Source organism: Apaloderma vittatum, unplaced genomic scaffold, assembly GCF_000703405.1.
Source record: "Apaloderma vittatum isolate BGI_N311 unplaced genomic scaffold, ASM70340v1 scaffold14197, whole genome shotgun sequence".
Classification (NCBI taxonomy): domain Eukaryota; kingdom Metazoa; phylum Chordata; class Aves; order Trogoniformes; family Trogonidae; genus Apaloderma; species Apaloderma vittatum.
Genome location: NW_009727913.1, coordinates 1 through 18,829, shown reverse-complemented (window position 1 = coordinate 18,829; position 18,829 = coordinate 1). Strand labels below are relative to the sequence as shown.

General features: G+C 38.2%; 1 protein-coding gene across 1 annotated transcript; it reads right to left on the bottom strand.

Annotated features, from left to right (window-relative positions):
- Window positions 1–378: 378 nt before the first annotated feature.
- On the bottom strand, window positions 379–18,647 carry CPSF3 (cleavage and polyadenylation specific factor 3, 73kDa; the record flags this gene model as incomplete). The annotated part of the gene is made up of 16 exons (XM_009873889.1): window positions 18,537–18,647; window positions 17,575–17,672; window positions 15,999–16,127; window positions 15,339–15,516; window positions 13,707–13,796; window positions 12,599–12,749; window positions 10,069–10,244; window positions 9,570–9,728; window positions 8,662–8,808; window positions 7,521–7,673; window positions 7,030–7,138; window positions 6,180–6,278; window positions 5,001–5,095; window positions 4,269–4,356; window positions 1,084–1,153; window positions 379–502 (listed from the first exon to the last, which is right to left on the bottom strand). Coding segments are annotated over exons 1-16 (1,977 nt in total), but the record flags the coding sequence as incomplete, so codon positions are not given.
- Window positions 18,648–18,829: the final 182 nt, after the last annotated feature.

Here is an 18,829-nt window from a genome sequence, read left to right as displayed (position 1 = left end):
TGACGTGACTAAGACAGTCGCAAGGATGAATGCATCAAGAAAAACATAAATAATCCTGTTTGGCTTTGTAGTTCAGATACAGAGAACTGTACGTAAGCGGCCCTTGGGGACACGCACACACACTCACAAATACACTCACACACAGCTTCGCTTCTGCCTTTGCTCCTGCTTCTCCTTTGCCAATAAAAGGCCCAGCTTTCAACTCAGACCAGAGGCTGCCACCTCCTTCATCGCCACAGGTACTGAGCAACGGATGAGAACATCAGCGAAATGAATGGAAAGCAAACAGGCACAAGCTGGTTTGATTCCAAACACAAACTCATTTCCTCAGCAAACAGGCACATGACATTCTAAGCAGCAACTGGGCAGGAGACTCACCTGAACCCAGCGCTTTGCCATACGTACCCGAGTGTCCAGCGAAACGTTTGCTGTCTTTCCATCAACCGTGATGCACAGGACGGAGTCGTCTTTTGTACTCACACAGTCTTCTCCAAACATATCCCTAGAACAAAGACCTATGTGTGTAAGACGCAGCCAAACAGGAAGCTTACGTTTTGCTTTCTATTATCCCCAGGGTTCCAAAGGTATTTTGTCAGCAACTACTACTTAATCCACTTAGATATAATTAACAAATACGAATCTGAATCACCATGAGAGTGGGTGTCACATAACAGAAAGTATTTTGCCAAAAAAAATCTTATCATAAATGATGGGAAGGGTTTGTTTGATTTCAAAAGAGGCAAGATCTCTACACAAATAACAGAATTTACATCAGAGTAAGCTTTAAAAGAGGTGTGATCCAAAAAGGGGGTAGAGTGTCTGACTGTGTTTAGTGGCTGGCCCAGCTGTAACCCACGACACCATTCACAGCACAATTTTGGGAGACAACTTAAAAATCAGCTTCTAGACTAACTGGGCCCTGTATTCAAAATGCTGAAGATGCTGAGAACTTGTTACTGTACCTCTTTCTTTACTTAATTCCTGGCCTGCACAGAAATTAAACTTAAGTAATTTGCACTAAAATGACTGTATTTACATGATTAACAATGATCATTTTCCTTTGAAAAATATATGCCAACTTACTGAAGCATGATTTCCATTCTCTTCCTATATACATCCATATCTACTTTCTTTGAAATTTTTTGTACTGCAGCTGAAAAAAACCACAACATCATTTTACTTCCACAGACATTTTCTGAGAGGGACAATTGGCTGATTGATACATCCTAGTTCCTTTTAACTTTCATGAAAAACAATCCAAAAGATATCTATTTTAAATAATTTATAAAGAAAATGTATTTAAAAAAAAATGGAAGTCAAGGGAGCGCATAAATTTCAAATACATGTTGCCTATATTTACCACACTTTAAAACAGAAAGTCTTCTGATCAAATTCTCACATTTTATTTCTTTTTAATTGTTGACACTCTTTATTTCTCACGTTTCCTTTACTTAAAAGTGAAAATAATGTACTTTCATAATTTGTTTATAAATCCTCCATTTTCTCTTATTATGTGAATATAATATACACCAAGGAGGCAAGAAGCACGCAGAGAAAACATAAAGTAAAACTGGATAGCAAACACAAGTAGTTGTGATAAGCAGACATTCCTAGAATATGTTTCAGCATAGAGAGGTTGAAATAAAAGTAATTATGCTGGTTTTAGACTTGGTTTTGAAATCAAGAGGTGGCTTAAAATGTCTAATTTTATTCTGAACATAAATTATTTAAGTACCTGATCATTAAAGGAGTCAGACGTCTACAGGAAGAACTAATTGTGAAAATCAGTACTTTTTGACTGACGGATAAACAAAACAGATCAGGCTTTTTAAAGACTAATTTTTGCCACTTAAAAATCAGGTAAAAAATTCAGAGAACTGAACACGTTGGTAGTTGGCATTTCTTAGAAATTCTCTGAAGAACTTCATAATTGCAAGAGCAAGTACATCTCAAATATTAACCACCCCTTAGAAAAGAGGCAGTAACTGAATGTACTAAGCAAAATAACTTTATACTGGAGCTGAGGTAAGAGCAGGCACGTGGTCAGCTGAGTAACAACAACTTCGGGTATTTTAATTCAATCACTTGTGATCCTGTGAACATATTCTAAAATAGAGAAGTGCAAGAACTATTTGGAATGTGATTTTACCCCAAATAAAGGGAAAAAACCATCCTGCAAGAAACCACATCTGAGGTTAGCTAACACAATCACTACTATGAAACAACATGAGAAATAATGCTAAAAGGCACATAAAAATACAAAGAGGAATTAATTGCGGAGGGTAGGGAAGCTGGATACTGTCACTAACAAATCGTACAGAGAAAGAGTGAGACTACCAAAAATCAGGCCAAGTTGATATTACAATAAGAAATCTAAAAAATTAGCAAAACAGTAAAAGTTTCTTCCAGCCATATAAAGAAAGATAGGGAAGGAAAAAAAAAAAAGGAGGTAAAAGTACCATCCAAAGATAAAATTTCTATTTTTGGTTAGTTTCAGCAGAGCAGAACATGAGAGCGTGGCTAGAAGGGCTGATACTGGAAATACAATCAAGACAAGAAAATCCCACTCTGAATTTGCTTAGATCAAGGTGACCAGAGAACCTTTATCCCCAAAGATAAAGAACTATTATGTGAATTTATAAACTCAGGAGAAAGGATTTTTAACAGATTGGTTGAGTCAGGTGTGGGACTAAGCACCTAAGGAACACTGATTGCTATTTTATATAAAATCCTTCAAATATATACTAAAAAGACAAGGGGAAGAACCTATGGAAAATAAACATCTATTTGCCCAGATAGCTCTAGCACTGCTTTCCAAGCTGGTTTGGAAAGAAAAATCTACTAGAAGTGTTATAATAAGACATCACGTGAGGTTCAGAGGCAGATCAAGTCAAAACCCCTCACACGGCGTAATTTAAAATTATCAGTTATTTCCGGGATACACCATTGACCATGGCCATCAGACTTCAACAGAGGGTCTGATACAGATCGAAAAGAGAAAGCCTTAGGTGAGATAAGATGATGTGGAACAGGGCAGATTTTTTAACATTGGAACTGGTTAAAAGGAAAACGATCACGGAAGGAGCCGACAGGGAAGTCAGAGGCCGAAGGGCTGCTCTGTCGTATGGGATGGGGCACGGGATCGGAGACTGCTTGGAAGGCTTCCGGGTTCAGGCACACACTTCAGGTGTGCTCTGGGGTCCTGTCCGAAAGATCTCCTCCCCTGCACCCCAGTACTCCTGTTGCCACACAAAGGAGAAATGGGCTCTAAGGTCACCATGTGCCACTGGTCCTCTTTTTTAGAGTCACAGAACAGACCTGCTGGGCATTACAGACATAGCCCATGAGTTTTTAAGGTTTGTCCTTGGGATTAATTTACTGCCCTGTTGCTGAAAAAAAACCCCAAAAAACCCAGAACAAACCCAAACATCAAATGGTATTACTTTTATGTGACACCCAAGGAACAGAATTTTGGGTTCTGCTTGCCTAAGCACATCCAACCTGGAGACGAACAACGCTCTGAGATGGATACCCAACTGCCATGTACTGAGGTGAGAAAGAGTACACAAAGGCAGAATTTAGAAAGACCCTTGTAAGTCAAATAATAATGTATGTTCCAAGTAATGATGCAGGTAGTGGCAAAAAAAGAGTGATTTAAAACCCTAGTAAATAAAAAAATATATAACCTTATTTTGATAAACAGATGATCATTAAATTATTTGCGTTACTGTGTTGCCAAGCTGCTGATTCTTGAACAGCAATGTCAAGCCCAGTATCTGATGATGCTATCACTACCCAATACTACAGGGTCTGCATAAATGTAATTGTGAAGCTAGTCTGAGTTTTTTCAGCATTGTCTACCTAAATCTTTCTGATGTACAGGCACAGGAATACCACTCATGAATGGTAATCACGGTTTTCAAAGTAGAAACTGAAATATTTAAATGAGGTATCATAAACTGTTCATATACAGAAATACAAAGTGAGTAACATTTAACTTATTTTAAATAAGGTCACAGCTTCCACAGTCAGCTACCAGCTGCCACATCAGAGAAAGTTTCAATAAACGAATTGTGTTACAACTAACGCAGACCAAGCCGTAATTCTGTTTGCTACCGCAAATCTTATACCCTATAAAGTTTCATAAGGTGAGGAAGTACAATAAGGGGTTTGCAATCTATTGCAGGGCATTATATCCCCCTAGGGTTCATATAAAAAAATGAAGAAGAAATGCCTCAATTAAATAAGCAAACACTAAAACTTCCTACCTTTCTGTATTTTGGGATTTGATTGAACTTCCAGTATCACTGTTGTCACGGTGTCTGCATACATATCATTAGCAGGATTTGCCACCCACTGGAAGGTAAAACCAATAATAATTCATAATTTGAGCCCATTATTTTGTTTGAGTGAATAATGCAACATAGAACCAGCATAACATTCATTGCATTCCCATTTGCTTTTCTATGAATTCTAGCTTCAAATGACTGGCATGCATTTTATGGCAAATTATTAATTACTTTTGCCTTGGTATAGTCCAGTAACTCCCCATGGAAAACCCAAGCGGTTGAACGTTTCTGAACTTTATGGAAGAGTTATGAATTGCCACAATTACTTGAGGTGGGAGGGGGGAAGGAGGGAACACCATTTATCATTATTTCCAATCACTATATGCCAAATGAAATTTGAATTGGATATGATTTACTTGGGGATTTGTCAGTGTTAGGTTAATGGTTGGACTCAATTCTGTGAGTTGGCGATTCTGTGAGTCTGTGAATCTGCCACTATACTTGAGTCATGGCAAAAAAAGAAACTGGCAGTGGCTAAATAAAACAACACGCAGCAACACAGGGCCACAGCTCAAGGGAAACCTTGTTCTCGCTTTCATTCCGCTGGTTATCCAACAGAAAACTAGTTAAAGCATTTAATTCTCCAGGGCATCTATATGACTGCAGGAACTGGAGTACAACATAACTTCTTTCTCCCTTGCCAATGCCCACCTCAAGGACCACCATGCCTGGTTCCTGGATCACAGTAATATTTTTGAAAACTTTCAGGGCTGGTTTTTGTTGGATTTCGATTTCTTCTACATCACCTAAGAAGTGACAGCAAATGGTTAGCAAGAACAAAATCATACTGAAAGCAAGACTAACTTTATCTGCGTAAGAAAACAGGTAATTTTAGAGAAGAGGGATTGTCTTATTATCACAATTGCTCAGAGCAGCTCACAAAACAGAAGTGCATACTCTCATTCCTAACCCAACAGTGTTTTTTTCTCTGTTCTGGATTGTTTGGTGGTTTTAGTATGTGACACTGGCCATTTTACTTGTTTTCAATTCTCATATTTGACAGGCTCAGTACACTGATGTACAACATGAAGAAAAAACAAACGAGGAATTTAGCGCTCCATCTGCAGAATTAAGCAGCTCCTCTTACACCCTGAAAGGATAAACCATTGCTTACATAAACACAGAGCTCAAAACAACAGCAACTGTGTGATAGGTAGTGATAGGTAACCTGAACATCAACTAAATACAGGTTTCTCTTTACTAGTGATATGAATTAGAAGGAAAAAAAATCCTGAGTTGTAAATCTGGGAAGGGATGCAGCAAACACCGTGTGCCTTTAACGAACTAGGACAGGAATTGCCCTTAACCTTTAAGAAAGCTACACAGAGGCATCAAGGGTCACACTAGTGGCAGATTTAAATGGCTTCTGACTCACAAAAAGCCAACAAGGTTAGATTCTTGCCTCTTGGGGAGGGACAGAAGAGGCTGGCTGTCACACAGGAGGACAAAGCTTTTGTTTTTATTAGTTGGATGGCATTAGCCATTCTAATTTGAAGCTGGAGATAAAAGATCATTTCATAAATTTTACATCAGAGTGACTATAGAACTCATTTTAGGGGCTGACAGGAGACAAAAATTGACCAAGCCTCTATACTGCTACACACTTATGATGTTGTAATACACCTACAGCAGAATCCCCCCAAAAGGATGTGTCACATTCATGAACTGGATCTGACAGAAGCTGCATCAAAGTTGTAAAATAGGAAACAAACGGCGGCACTTCAGTTACTGTCAAAGAACTTTACACTCAGAAGACCTCTGAAGGAAGACTGGAAGTTGTCTTACAAGTTGATCACTACAAATCACGGCCATGTCTCTCCAAATACGTACCAGTAAGTTTTTGTAGCTGATAATAAAGCAGATTAAAAGGGCCTGTATATGGAATGGCTTGTGTCTGTGTTACAGTGCTCATTGCCAAGTCTGTATAATCTGAAAGAATTTTAAAAAGTATGTATTAGAAATTATCCCTTTGAATTCACTTCCTAAAAGATAAAATTGCCACTATAGATAAATAATGGCCTCGATACATTTAGGACAGAAGGCTGAAAAGGACAGTTTGTAAAGAGGAGGGTGGGCTGTCTATTGTTAAGATAAATAATACATTTCTGGTTAAGAAACAGGAAAGAGCTTTTTATTTTATCATACTCATTAGAGACAAACAATGAACTAGGACAGCAGACTTGCTTTCCTTCAAGCTCTTCTGACATTTATTAGTTCTTCTATCTTGAGAACAGATCAATTTCTTGAGCAATAAATAGCATAGGAGCAATACACAAATATTTTCACTGTAGTGTAGCCTTTTAGACTAAAAATTAATTAAATTTTAGAAACTGGAAGGATGATTGATCAAAGTGCTCTTCTGGCATGTTCGGTGCATATTCATGCAGAGGAAGAAGTGAAGTAAGCAGAAGAAAAACAGAGTTTTGCTTATTTGCTTTTACGGAAAGAACAGAAAAGATTTTAAACTTCAGTGGACAATGAATACAATGCCTTTCTTCTCCCGGAACAGTTCAGAACTTTAGACAAAACTAAACAAAAAAAAACGCCAAGATGCTTGCTAACTGCTTACCAAACACAAAATTACAGAAAAAAAAACCCCACCCAATATTGTGTTTCAATGACGAGAGAAAGATACGGTAAGTTTCAATTACCTACCGAGCACATCACTGTCTTTACTTACTGGAGAGGTCACATGGAGAAAGGATGTGATAGTTAAAATTTCTCTTAACTAGGATTCCAGAAATTCTCTGTCCTTGCTCTGGTTTCTTGTCTGCTAAAGATCCCATCACCTGCAAAGAAAAAACACACCAACAAGGCAATCTGAAGCTTCAAGGTAACTCTGAAGATGAAATCTAGTTTTCTCAGAAAAGTTATGCATAGTATAAAATTAACTATGAAAATAAAAGAAGGTCAGAGTAACCAACAAACATTCTGAGAACTAGCACAAAAAAGGATTGGAAGAATGAAAAGCCAAAAAAAACCCCCACAAAAACCTCACCGAAAAAAACCCCAACAAAACACAAACTAAATCCAAAGCATTCACATACTCTGAGTCCCTGCAAAGCATACACAATTTGAAAGCAATTAAAAATACAGGCTTGGAAGAAAATGTGTAGTTTTTATCCCAGAGGAAAATACTGTTGTACAGATCAGAATACACTCATTTTATACCTTGGCAAGTTTTTCTCCTCTGAAGTTTAATGTCACAGCTTCGGTATTCCTAGGATTATGAACTTCTATGTGAACTTCATCATTATCCTCATATTCCCGTATCAATGCAGCTTTCAATCTGGCCATTTCATTCTGCTCACCATGAACTAAAATCTATAGGGAAGACCGTTTTCTTTTTAGCAGAAGTTATTTGTCCAACCAGTCACGCTTAGTAAACAAATTACCCATGAAAACTGACATCTTGTACCTCATTTTTATGAAAATGCAGTTTCATGAGGTTGCAACATATGAAACATCACCTCAATTATATTCCATAGTTCTATGCGTGTCTTTGAATCCTTTGCATTATTCAAAGGCTTAGATTTCACGACCCTGAGTATTAGTAGAGAAACACATGCAAATAAGCAGAACACATTACAGAGATTCCATTCAGCTTCTCATACACAAACCACATTGTTATATTCTGAAGCAAAGTATTAAGTTCAACAATGAAGGTTAGTTAACATTTTTGTGCCTGCACGTAGATAAACCAACATGCAATTCAGAGAGGACGCTTTTGCAGCTCACAATTCACAATCTTCTTTGCCAAGTTAAATCCTCTTTTCTTCTGCTATAATTTGTTTTCTTTCTTATCTGTGCTCACACTCTGATTCTCCTCCAGTCTCAATAAGTTTCAGACCCCAGTCCCCACTTTCACATTCAGTCCTTCGCACTTCCTGCTCCCTGTGATTTGCTCATCTTTTCCCTATAAGAGCTGCTTTTTATCTCCTGCCCACCACATGCCTTCAATCAATGTTTTCTGGTTTATTCTGGGGCAAATTCCAGCAAGTTATTCCAATACCACTGCCCCCAACTTGTCGTCATCCTACACTGTATCTCCCTTGCACAAAACACTGCCAAAAGAGGTTACGGACTGTACTAGTTTCTTAAAAGCCATCCTCAGACATCTCACATGCAGACAGCTGAGAGTAAATTCATCTTTACTTTGCAAAATGAAAAATGTTTAAATATCTCCACCTTTTATTATCAAAACATAGGGATGCTGGATACTGCTGGACACCAGCACCTGCCTTGACAACTCAAGGCTGTGAACTGGTTCAAGGAATCTCACTCTGGAGAAACGGGCAGCATGTATACTAACCACATGTGGAGGTTTCAGGGCCCGGATAAATTCACTGGTTTGCTGATAGTCAGTGTGAGCAGAGAAGGAAATGTAATCCACGGACATCTTCAGTGGGAGCTTCTGCCCCGACATAGTTGTGATCTCCTCAGGTTCAGACATGATGTGCTAGTTAAAAAGAAAAAAAAAACCACTCTAAATCAAAAAACTGAAAGCCTCCTACAGACACTATGTAACTAACGCTTTATATTTGAAAAATCAATGAAATAATATTGGCAGCCAGGTTAAATGGAAAGAACTGAAAAATCTCTCAAATTTCACAACACACTCACAAACGAAAAACACATGAACAACACACACCATTGCATCTTTACATCCTCGGCAGATCTGGGACTTTGTTCTTCTTCCAGACACATCACTCAAATTTGCACTGAAATTATAATAACCATGTGACTTGTATGTTTTCAGGCAAATCTAGATGCTCTGGTTGCCCTTAGCTGCTGGAATTTGGAAGGAAGGATTTTCTTCTCTATATCCGGACAGTGGCACAACATGCACAAGGCAGTCTGATCTCTGGCACATAAGTAGTGTTACATTCCATATCGACTCCTCCAGAATTAGGGTTAGGGCTCCCCTCTCAAAAAGTGAAATGGTAGAGGGGTCTAAAGGTGGAGAGAAGTATCAATCATTCCTTCTTATGACAAGATAACTGCTCCTAGAAGAGATCACTGGACATGGCCATATGCAATTTTTCTGCACTTTTCGTTAGTATTAGTGAAAAGCAGTTAGTTTTGACTACATAATTATGTGCACCTGACAGCAATCTTCTCAGTAAACCCAAATAAGGACACTTGCTATTGGCCAATTCTTTTTAAACATAACTTGAACACTACTTTCTATTAAGAAGATGTGGTGTGTTAGCAACTCACCTTAGCAAGCGTTCCTTCAACACAGTACCCTGCTATGATTACTCCGTTTCTTTTATCTGTGCACCAGCTCTCGAACAACTCTCTGGACAAACCACTCTGCATCATACCTGGGGAAGCCATCACAACACTTGGGCCAATATCATCAAAATGATCCATGCTCTAAATGGACAAAGAGCAAGAATATCAGCTACCATAACTCACTTAAGCGAAGGACAGCGTAGCTGCACGCTTGAACAACGTACAAGCAAAGCAGATCATACCCCATCCTCAGAAAAAGTGCCCTTCGCAGAACATTTCCTCCCACTGATGCTCTTAAGGACCAAATTATAAACATAAGGATCTATAGTGAAAGAAAAGCTGAGGCAGAAGCTCCTCTGAACCAGCCCTCTAAGCGCTGGGATAGCAGATAAATCCGATATAAAACTAATGAATCTATTAGGAGAGTAAACATGCAAACTATTTGGCCAAGTTTTGTAAAACAACCTTCTCTCAAGCTTACCTTCAGATTACTAATGTGCTTGAAAACAAATGGATTGTTGATGTTAATTTGCTTGCGGATTTTGTCATTCATGGCATTGACATACGTCTGATAAACTGCCATACATTTCTTTGCCAAAGAAGAGGCATAGTATATAGGGATATCATGGAGTTCAGGATGATTCTGCCAGTACTCATCTAAAAAAAACAAGATCAATGAATAACCCCCCCAAAAAACCCCCACAACCCTGCCCACAGCATGATCTTCAAAATGCATGCTTCTCAGAAATGTTAATACTTCTTGTAAAATAGATTTAGCACTGGGGTTTTTTTTCATTTTTATAACAGAAAATCACAATCATGGATTTGCATTTTTTTTTTCACTTGCTCCACTAAAGAAGAAAAAGCAATCGCCAACTAAAAATTATGCAACTGTTACAAACAAACAAGAAATAGATGAACTTCAGATATTTTTGGCAGGTCAAAGTCCAATCAATCACTAACTTCAGCTACGAGGTATAAAGTACTCATGATATTACACAGCAATACATTTACATTTACAACGCAAGTTTTACCACACCCCTGCAATAAAGCTAAAATGTCTCTGTCAAATATTAATTATACATCTAACAGTACATTGATACGTTGGTGAGAATTCACTACACTTAAGTTCTGTAAAACAAACCTATGGAGTTCAAAGTGTGAAGGGATCACCCAGTTACAAGCCCAGCTCCTGTACATCACCAACACTTGTATTTTACAAGCTTAACTGAAACCAAAACAGGAAAAAGGCCTCTGCTAAATACAACCTATTTTATCACTAATGACAGTAGCCATGACCTTTACCAAGCACAAAGAAGAAATGTGAACGGAGCTAAACAAACATAACTTATTCATTTTCCCACTTGGATACAGTTCTGATTTTCTAAAACATACTTACAACACGTAAGTGAGGAACAACCATCCAAAAATAGCAGTGTGTTTTCAGCTGTATTTGTACATTTGAAATTATATTCCCGTTCGGTCCCCATGCGTTGCCTGATCTAGTCGAGAGGTGGCGTCCCTGGCAGCAGGGAGGCTGGATTAAAATGATCTCTAAGGTCCCTTCCAGCTTAGGCCATTCTATGATCTATGATTCTATATGATTCTATGATTCTATGACATGGCTTTAACCTAACATTTTTGATTTTTCGGAACGTGTCAGAGAGGCTCACTGAGCTAGCGCTCAATAAGCTCAAGTGTAAGGTAGAAACAGCCACTAGAAGATAACCAAGAGTGACATTAAAAGACTTAACCCATCATTTCAATTTTCCATACCATAACACAGTATTTTATAGTTTGTCATACACTCATGGGAAGAAGAAAAACAAACACCACAGTCTGCAGGCTCAGTTGTGCAGGCATGTGAGGTGCAATTGCATTTTCTACCTAACTAGGCATCTAACTGCATGTCTAGCTTTACTAGATGTATTTTCAAGGTTTTCGTTAAAAATTCACTTTAATATCTACATACAGCAAGGAGAGGCCAATAATTTACAAACTAACGGCTACACAGTATTTGAAGTGTTCAGTTTGTATCTCTTCTACAGACTAAAACCCCCTCAATCAATGGTAAGTAGTAAATAATCCTACAACATCAAATACTATCCCAAATTTCTTATTAGCATTTAAATAGATCAATAACACATTTTGATAACAAACTAGTTTCTAATATTGAGCTAAACTGAAACGGAAAATGAGAAGATTTTCATGTATTTTTGGTAACACTTTAGACAGAACAACCCTAAAAATAAGTATCTTGATTTTGAGACAGTTATCTTTTGATCTTGCCAGTATTCGCATAACCAAAAAGACTAGTGAAAAATCACATTACACAGTACAAATCAGATGTGCTAAAAGGAAGCAAAGAAGACTGGAAATAACTTATTTTAAAACTGTTTTATCTGAAGCACCTTGTAACAATTACCTGTATATTTTATGTGAAGTGGCTTGTTACACTCTTGTGTAATTCCGTCTCCCCTCCCCCATTTTTGTTTTTCTTGACAAAGCCTAATTTCCCTTTCCCATTACCATTAGGACTTCAGAAATGCTAGAGGTATCTGCTATGGCCTTCTCAGCTTTTCCTATAAAGACTTCTTCCTATATGTTTACCTGAACTAAAGTCAATGAAACTTTGGGGAAAAAAAATACCTTTTTTAGTAGAACAGTTTAAATAGAGTAGTTGTTGTGATCGCTTACTTTTTCATCTGTAATAATAGTCCCTATTTGCCAAAATCCTGGTTCAACGAGATTCGTAAGTCCAGCAGATATTATCACAGCATTACTCTTTCCATTCTAGGTTTCTGTCCTGTCTCACAGAGCAGAACTGCCTTGGCTGGATTATTGGATTTTTTGCATTTGAACAAACGTGCATTATATATTCTCAGGTAATTAACCTGCTGGAAAATGGCTGAAGAGTCATTTAAAAAATTATTATCTCTACAAGACTGTACGTGAAAATATTCTCAGTTAACTTGATATGCCTTTTGTTAAGGAGCTGGGAAGGTACGTACCTAAAATTAAAAGTAGTTCTTGAGCTCGACCCAGGGCAAACACAGGAATAAGACCTCTGCCTCCTCTGTTGACGATGTCGTGAACGGTGTTACAGAACCTTGCCTCTCGCTCTTCCCTTTTTTCATGAATATGAGTACCATACGTGGATTCCTACGTAGAGAGAAACCAAATATTGAAAAGTACTGACACAGATACTAATTCTCGATTTTCTCCTCTGAATCCAAGAAGAAAATGGTGACAAATACACTGATGTTAGCGTGGGGGCGGAAAGAAGGGTGAGGTAAAGGGAAAAATCAGCACCATCCCAAAATTCTCATAACCACCTCCACCAAGATAAATAACCAAAATTTGTCCTCTCCCAAACCCCTCCCAGCAGTCTGTAAAGACAGATTCTGTTAGTGAAAATGGTGCCACGGCTTTGATAAAGAGGTTAATCACAATGACACGGCTCACTAGTGGTACATGTGCCACAGTTCAGAAGCATCTAGCTTAAAACACAGGAATTACACAAAACACAAGATTTTGATGTCACTTCAAATGAAATTATCAGTTACAGAAAGCACTTAGAAGGGACACAATATACAAAATAATTTTAAGAGTTACTCTGAAAGTTCTCACTGCTTATTTCCAGATAAAACCGTTACTTTTAAAGTTTCCCTTAAGCTTCTTATTTTCCAAACAGCGATTCAGAATAAAATCATTTTGCTCAGAAAACAAAAACAGGGAATAGCATTCAGGGCTCTTCCACCCAGGACAAACGCTCAACAAAGCTGGAAGCAGGTTTGGATCTACTAAAGAAGATATTTGGCTAAACTGGTGTTTGTATAACACATCTAGCAAAGACAGTCTAATATATCTCCCATCTTTGGAAAAGGTTTATCTAGACACTTAAGGAACTTCAGAACTCTAAACCAAAAATTAGACTTTTTAATACAGCCAAAAGAAATGCCAGAGTGTTCCGAACACTCAAGCATGTGGATATTTAACACAAATTACGGACTACCATTAAATCTCTGATGTCATTATCATTTCATTTCAGCCTTCATTAAGTAATACCCTCACATATATTTAATTAAAAATATAAAGAAATAATTCTGTAAAACTTACAATTATAAGAATATCAGGTTTAATATTGGGAATCTCAGCTGCCATCAGATGTCTGTCTTCCTGTCTTGAGAAGTCACCTGTATATAAAAGCTATTGGAGACAAAGAGAAGCAGTTATTCTGATTATAGCTTCTACCAGGTCACTAATCTTTAAAAACCCATTGTACAGGCAAGATATTCTTCAAGCAAAGATGGTTTTAAGGAATCTCCGTTAATAAAGTCACATCTACTTACTGAAGAGTCCTCTGACGTGGACAGTGCTTACAATATTAGGTCAATAGTATTACAACACAAATATTAGAACCACAGTAAGTAAAAGTATTTCAAACAGTACCACAACTCCAACCTAGGTAAACGATTACCAAGATTTCATTTTTCATTTGAGTGCCATTCTCAGCTTTTTGCATGCGCTGCCCATTAAAAAATAAAAATTGATGTAACAGGAAATACAGCAGGTTCTAAGCGGAAGTAAAAAGTAGATAAAACTGCATCTACATATCAGAATACAACTATAACTAACAGTCAAATAAAATCACTAATTTAAAATTCCTCAAAGAGTTTCCAAAACAAAAAAATGCACCTATAATCTAGCAGATTTTCCAAACAGAACGATCACGTTCCCTGTTATACCAAGAATTTTTTGACAGCTAATAATTTTTAATGTATTCTTAACTGCAAGAGTGGAATGGAGCTCTCTGTGCCCAAAATGATGGTTTCAAAATTGAACGTTTTGTAGTTAACTACTATTCCACTGATGAAAATGTAAATAATAAAATGCAACAACAGATAACTGGTCTACAGGTAACCTACTATCACATTCCTCATTTCTTTTATAGGGAATTAAACAACGAGTATTAGAACCCAATCCATCTGAGCCATGCTTCATAAGAGGGTGCTGTGGTTTAACCCCAGCCAGCAACTAAGCATGCCACAGCTGCTTGGGAAAAATTTAAAAATCCTTGAATTAGAGTAAGCACTGCTTAGCAACAACTAAAATATCACTTCTCTTCCCTCTTTGAGGCTGTATGAAAACTTTTCTTGGGTGCTGATTATCCTATTGAACTCCAGTTCACAAGATTAGTTTCAAGTATCTGGTTGTTACACTGTACTGCCTGTGACTATATGATGACTTATTTAATCCCCCAGTGCCTAAAATTAATAACACTCCTATTCCTTTAGGTACTTTAGCATAAGAGTATTATGAGAAAAATAGAACTCGTGTACTCACACAAATGCCACATAAGCACCCAAAACAGGCAGATATGGTAAATCAGAATTACAAAATCAAACATTTGTTCACAGATTTTACTAAACTGCAGCTTCCAGAAGACTGCCACAGCTTTCAGCTTCCTCTGAATGGACCAGCAAGGAAAATTACCTGTTTGCTGGTTCCAAGTCTCGAGTCATAACTCCTTCCTATAAAATCCAAACATCCTACCTGGTTCAACAGGTGCGGCACGTGCTAGTTCTAGTCAATGAGAAAACACATTCCCTAAGTCAAGGCCTCCTACCTTGACTTGAGTCCATTTGACAGCTCCAGCCACAGTGCTGGGGCTTAAGAGAAAATAATAATTAATTAATCACTGCATCAGAAATCAGGCTGGATTTCAACTTTATAATAAAAAGAAAATACCTTCACGCCAGCTATTTCAATCATAAACATGGCTGCTCCCAGAACATGGCCTGCGTGGTAACACCAGAATTTGATTCCTGCCACCTCTTTCACCTCATGGAAGTTGATGGTCTCAATCTTGTCCATGCTCTCTTCAAGGTCTGTTTCTGTATATAGCATGTCATCTGCTGATATATTACTAGATAGAAGTGAAATGGCTAGGTATCAGCTCATCTTACCATCTTAGATTGTACAACAGTTGGAAAAAAAACATTTCCTGGATTTTTCCCCACTGCCAGCAGGACTTCCACTCAATAACGCTGTGTCTCCTACATTAGAAATCAAGCCCAGGTACTCTAATGTAGACAACTTAAGCAGAGTTAAAACATCTTTCTTTAGAAAGGTCATGCTATAAGAGTCTCTTCAGTTCAGAACATGCTCTGGATTTGTCTAAAAGTACCAACAGGTGCCCAGTCCTAGACAGAGATCTTCCACTTAGCTTGTAACAGCCCACAAAAACAGCAACTAAACCACACTTTTCCCATCGGCCCAGGACAAAAGTTACAAGAGGACTTTTTATCAGGTTTCTGGCACAAGCTAGGAACTGTGAAGCTTGTTTCCTAGTGGATATATAGGCGAAATAAATCAGGAGTTGAAGGGACAACCCACAGGTCAGCTTACCTGACTTTGACATAGTCTGAAAGAAGCCATCTGTAAATAGCTTTTGTGGCATGAGTCATAAACGTCCTTCCTTTAAAACTTGTTTTCTGCAAAAACCATGGTAAAGCCCCACAGTGATCTAAATGAAAACTTAAAAGACATGGAATTAATACATCACACAACATTAATATATACATTATAGTGTCCCAAAAGTCCAGAAACAGAATTTTCAACCTTCTTGTTAACTATGTTGGTCAAAAATCTGGCCTCTCGTCACTAGAAATGCAATCAAGAAAACTTAAATAATAATACAGGATATTCTCCATTAATTGCAAATGTTTTACCCATATAATTTCAGAATTAACTTTTTTGTGATTTACGTATAGAGGCAGAAAAATAACAGGAACCAGGAACACAATAAATGTCCAAAATACAAGAAAGGGAACAAATATGATCCTAAGTTTGCATGTTGGACACTATGGATTAAAACATGAACTACTAAAATATAATTATTTGGACGCACTTCTAGTTTGACCTATCTTAAGGAAGTACTTTTGAAATATAGGTAGAACAAGCGCATAGCACAAAAGCTCAGGATTTCACAGGGACCCAGTTATGACTGCTTACATCATTTAGAAATGGCTCTTTTTTTCTCTCAGACACTAAGCAATATTAAGAGCACATTCAAAGCTTACAATAAGTCTCTTGAGAACCTTTTTAATTCAAAACCAATAGAGCAAAAAGAACAAACAGTACTTCCCAGTAGTCATTATGCAGAAAACTGTCACTACAGTGTTAAAGACCAGGTTACATAGAAGTCAGACATCACAGCGAGCTCAGAGGAGAGCTGTAATGTCAAAAGTGACTGAATATCCTTTATTTAAAAAAACTTACGAACTACAATTTTGCCAGGCCATGACCATCCGTGTAACACCTCTTTTCAGCCTCTCAATAACCTACAAGTGAACACAGTTCAGACCACACAGAAGAAATAGTGTGGCCAGCAGGAGAAGGGATGGGATTGCTCCCTGCACGCTGCACTGGTGAAGCCACACCTTGAATTCCATGTTCAGTCTTGGGTCCCTCACAAGGAGAGACACTGAGGTGCTGGAGCGTGTCCAAAGAAGTGCAATAAAGCTGATGAAGGCTCCAGAGAACAAGTCTTATGAGGAGCAACTGAGAGAACTGGGGTTGCTTAGCCTGGAGAAAAGGCGGCTTATGGGAGACCTTCTCATTCTCTACAACAACTTGAAAGGAGGTTGTAGCGAGGTGGGGGTCACTCTCTTCTTCCAACTAACAAGTGACAGGCCAAGAGGAAACGGCCTCATATTGCACCAGGGGAGGTTTAGATGGGACATGAGGAAAAAGTTCTTCACTGAAAGGGTTGTTAAGCAGTGGAAGAGGCTGCCCAGGGAAGTGGTTTGAGTCACCATCCCTGGAGGTATTCAGAAGATGTGCAGATGTGCTGCTTGGTGACATGGTTCAGTGGCAGACCTGGCAGTGTCAGGTTAATGGCAGGACTCAATGGTATTAAAGGTCTTTTCCAACTTAAATGATTCTATAATTCAGTATATTTGTTCTTTTAGGTGCAACTTACTGACTAATTAGGAGGAGATCAATCTCAGCAGGATCTATCAAATCAATGTAAGGAAGAGCATCCATTCCTTCCAGTCCAGGATGGATTCCACAATCAAGCTGAAAAATTAAAGGAAGTTAAAGAATCTAACAGACCACAGAAAAAAAGTCTTCCATTTTGGTCTAAAATATAGTCCAAAGAAGTGCAATAAAGCTGATACCTTTTAGTATCATGAAAATAAAAAGTATTTTCCCCTTAAATACTGCTTTTAGCATTGGATTTCACATCTTGGGCTTCTGTCTAAATCTCCACCAAGAAACTGAACACATTTCAAAAGACTCCAGTCTTTAACTTTGTACCCATGCAAACTTCCATTCGCACTTCAACAGCATCTGAACACACAGAACCAGGATATACCACTTATTTTAGCCACTCTTATATGTGACTGTTGACACATAACTTGGCCTTACGTTCCACTGAAACCTACTATGTATGAATTTTAGAATCCACACTGTAGATACAGACATTCTGTCTGGGAATAAAGATTTATTTTACAGGTCAGCCTCTGTAATGCCCACTACCATATATATTATACTGTTCCAAAATGCTACAAAAGGTGCCATCTCTGCACAGCAGCTGACTTCAGTGCAAAGGCTGAATTTGACTGGTAAGATCTTTTTGTAGTCTGAAGGATCATAATGAGCTGGAGCACAGGAGGTTCCACAAAAACATGAGGAAAAACTTTTTCCCTGTGAGGGTGACAGAGCACTGGCACAGGCTGCCCAGGGAGGTTGTGGAGTCTCCTTCTCCAGAGACTTTCAAAACGCCGCTGGACGCGTTCCTGTGTGACCTACTGTAGGTGATCCTGCTCTGGCAGGGGGGCTGGACTAGATGATCTTCTGAGGTTCCTTCCAACCCCTGACATTCTGTGATTCTGTGTGTGTTTGTGAGAAGACGTGCAAATACATTCACACAGTAATTACCATTATTTTTCTTCCTTTAAACTCCAGAATAATGCATGATCTTCCTACTTCTTGGCCGGCACCTCTGCAAGGGGAGAGCAAAATCACCAAAATTAAAATGACCCACAGCATACAGGCAGAACTGTCTACTGGATGACTTTTGTGGGATTATTTTCCTGTGTAAAACTAACAACTCCTTTTAAGCTCAGATATTGAAAACAACTGAACAGTTACATTTATCTCGGTGGAAATGAGAAATGTAACAGAAGCAAAAAGAACCTGTTTGGGGAAATCATTTTGGTTTCTCCTGGTGT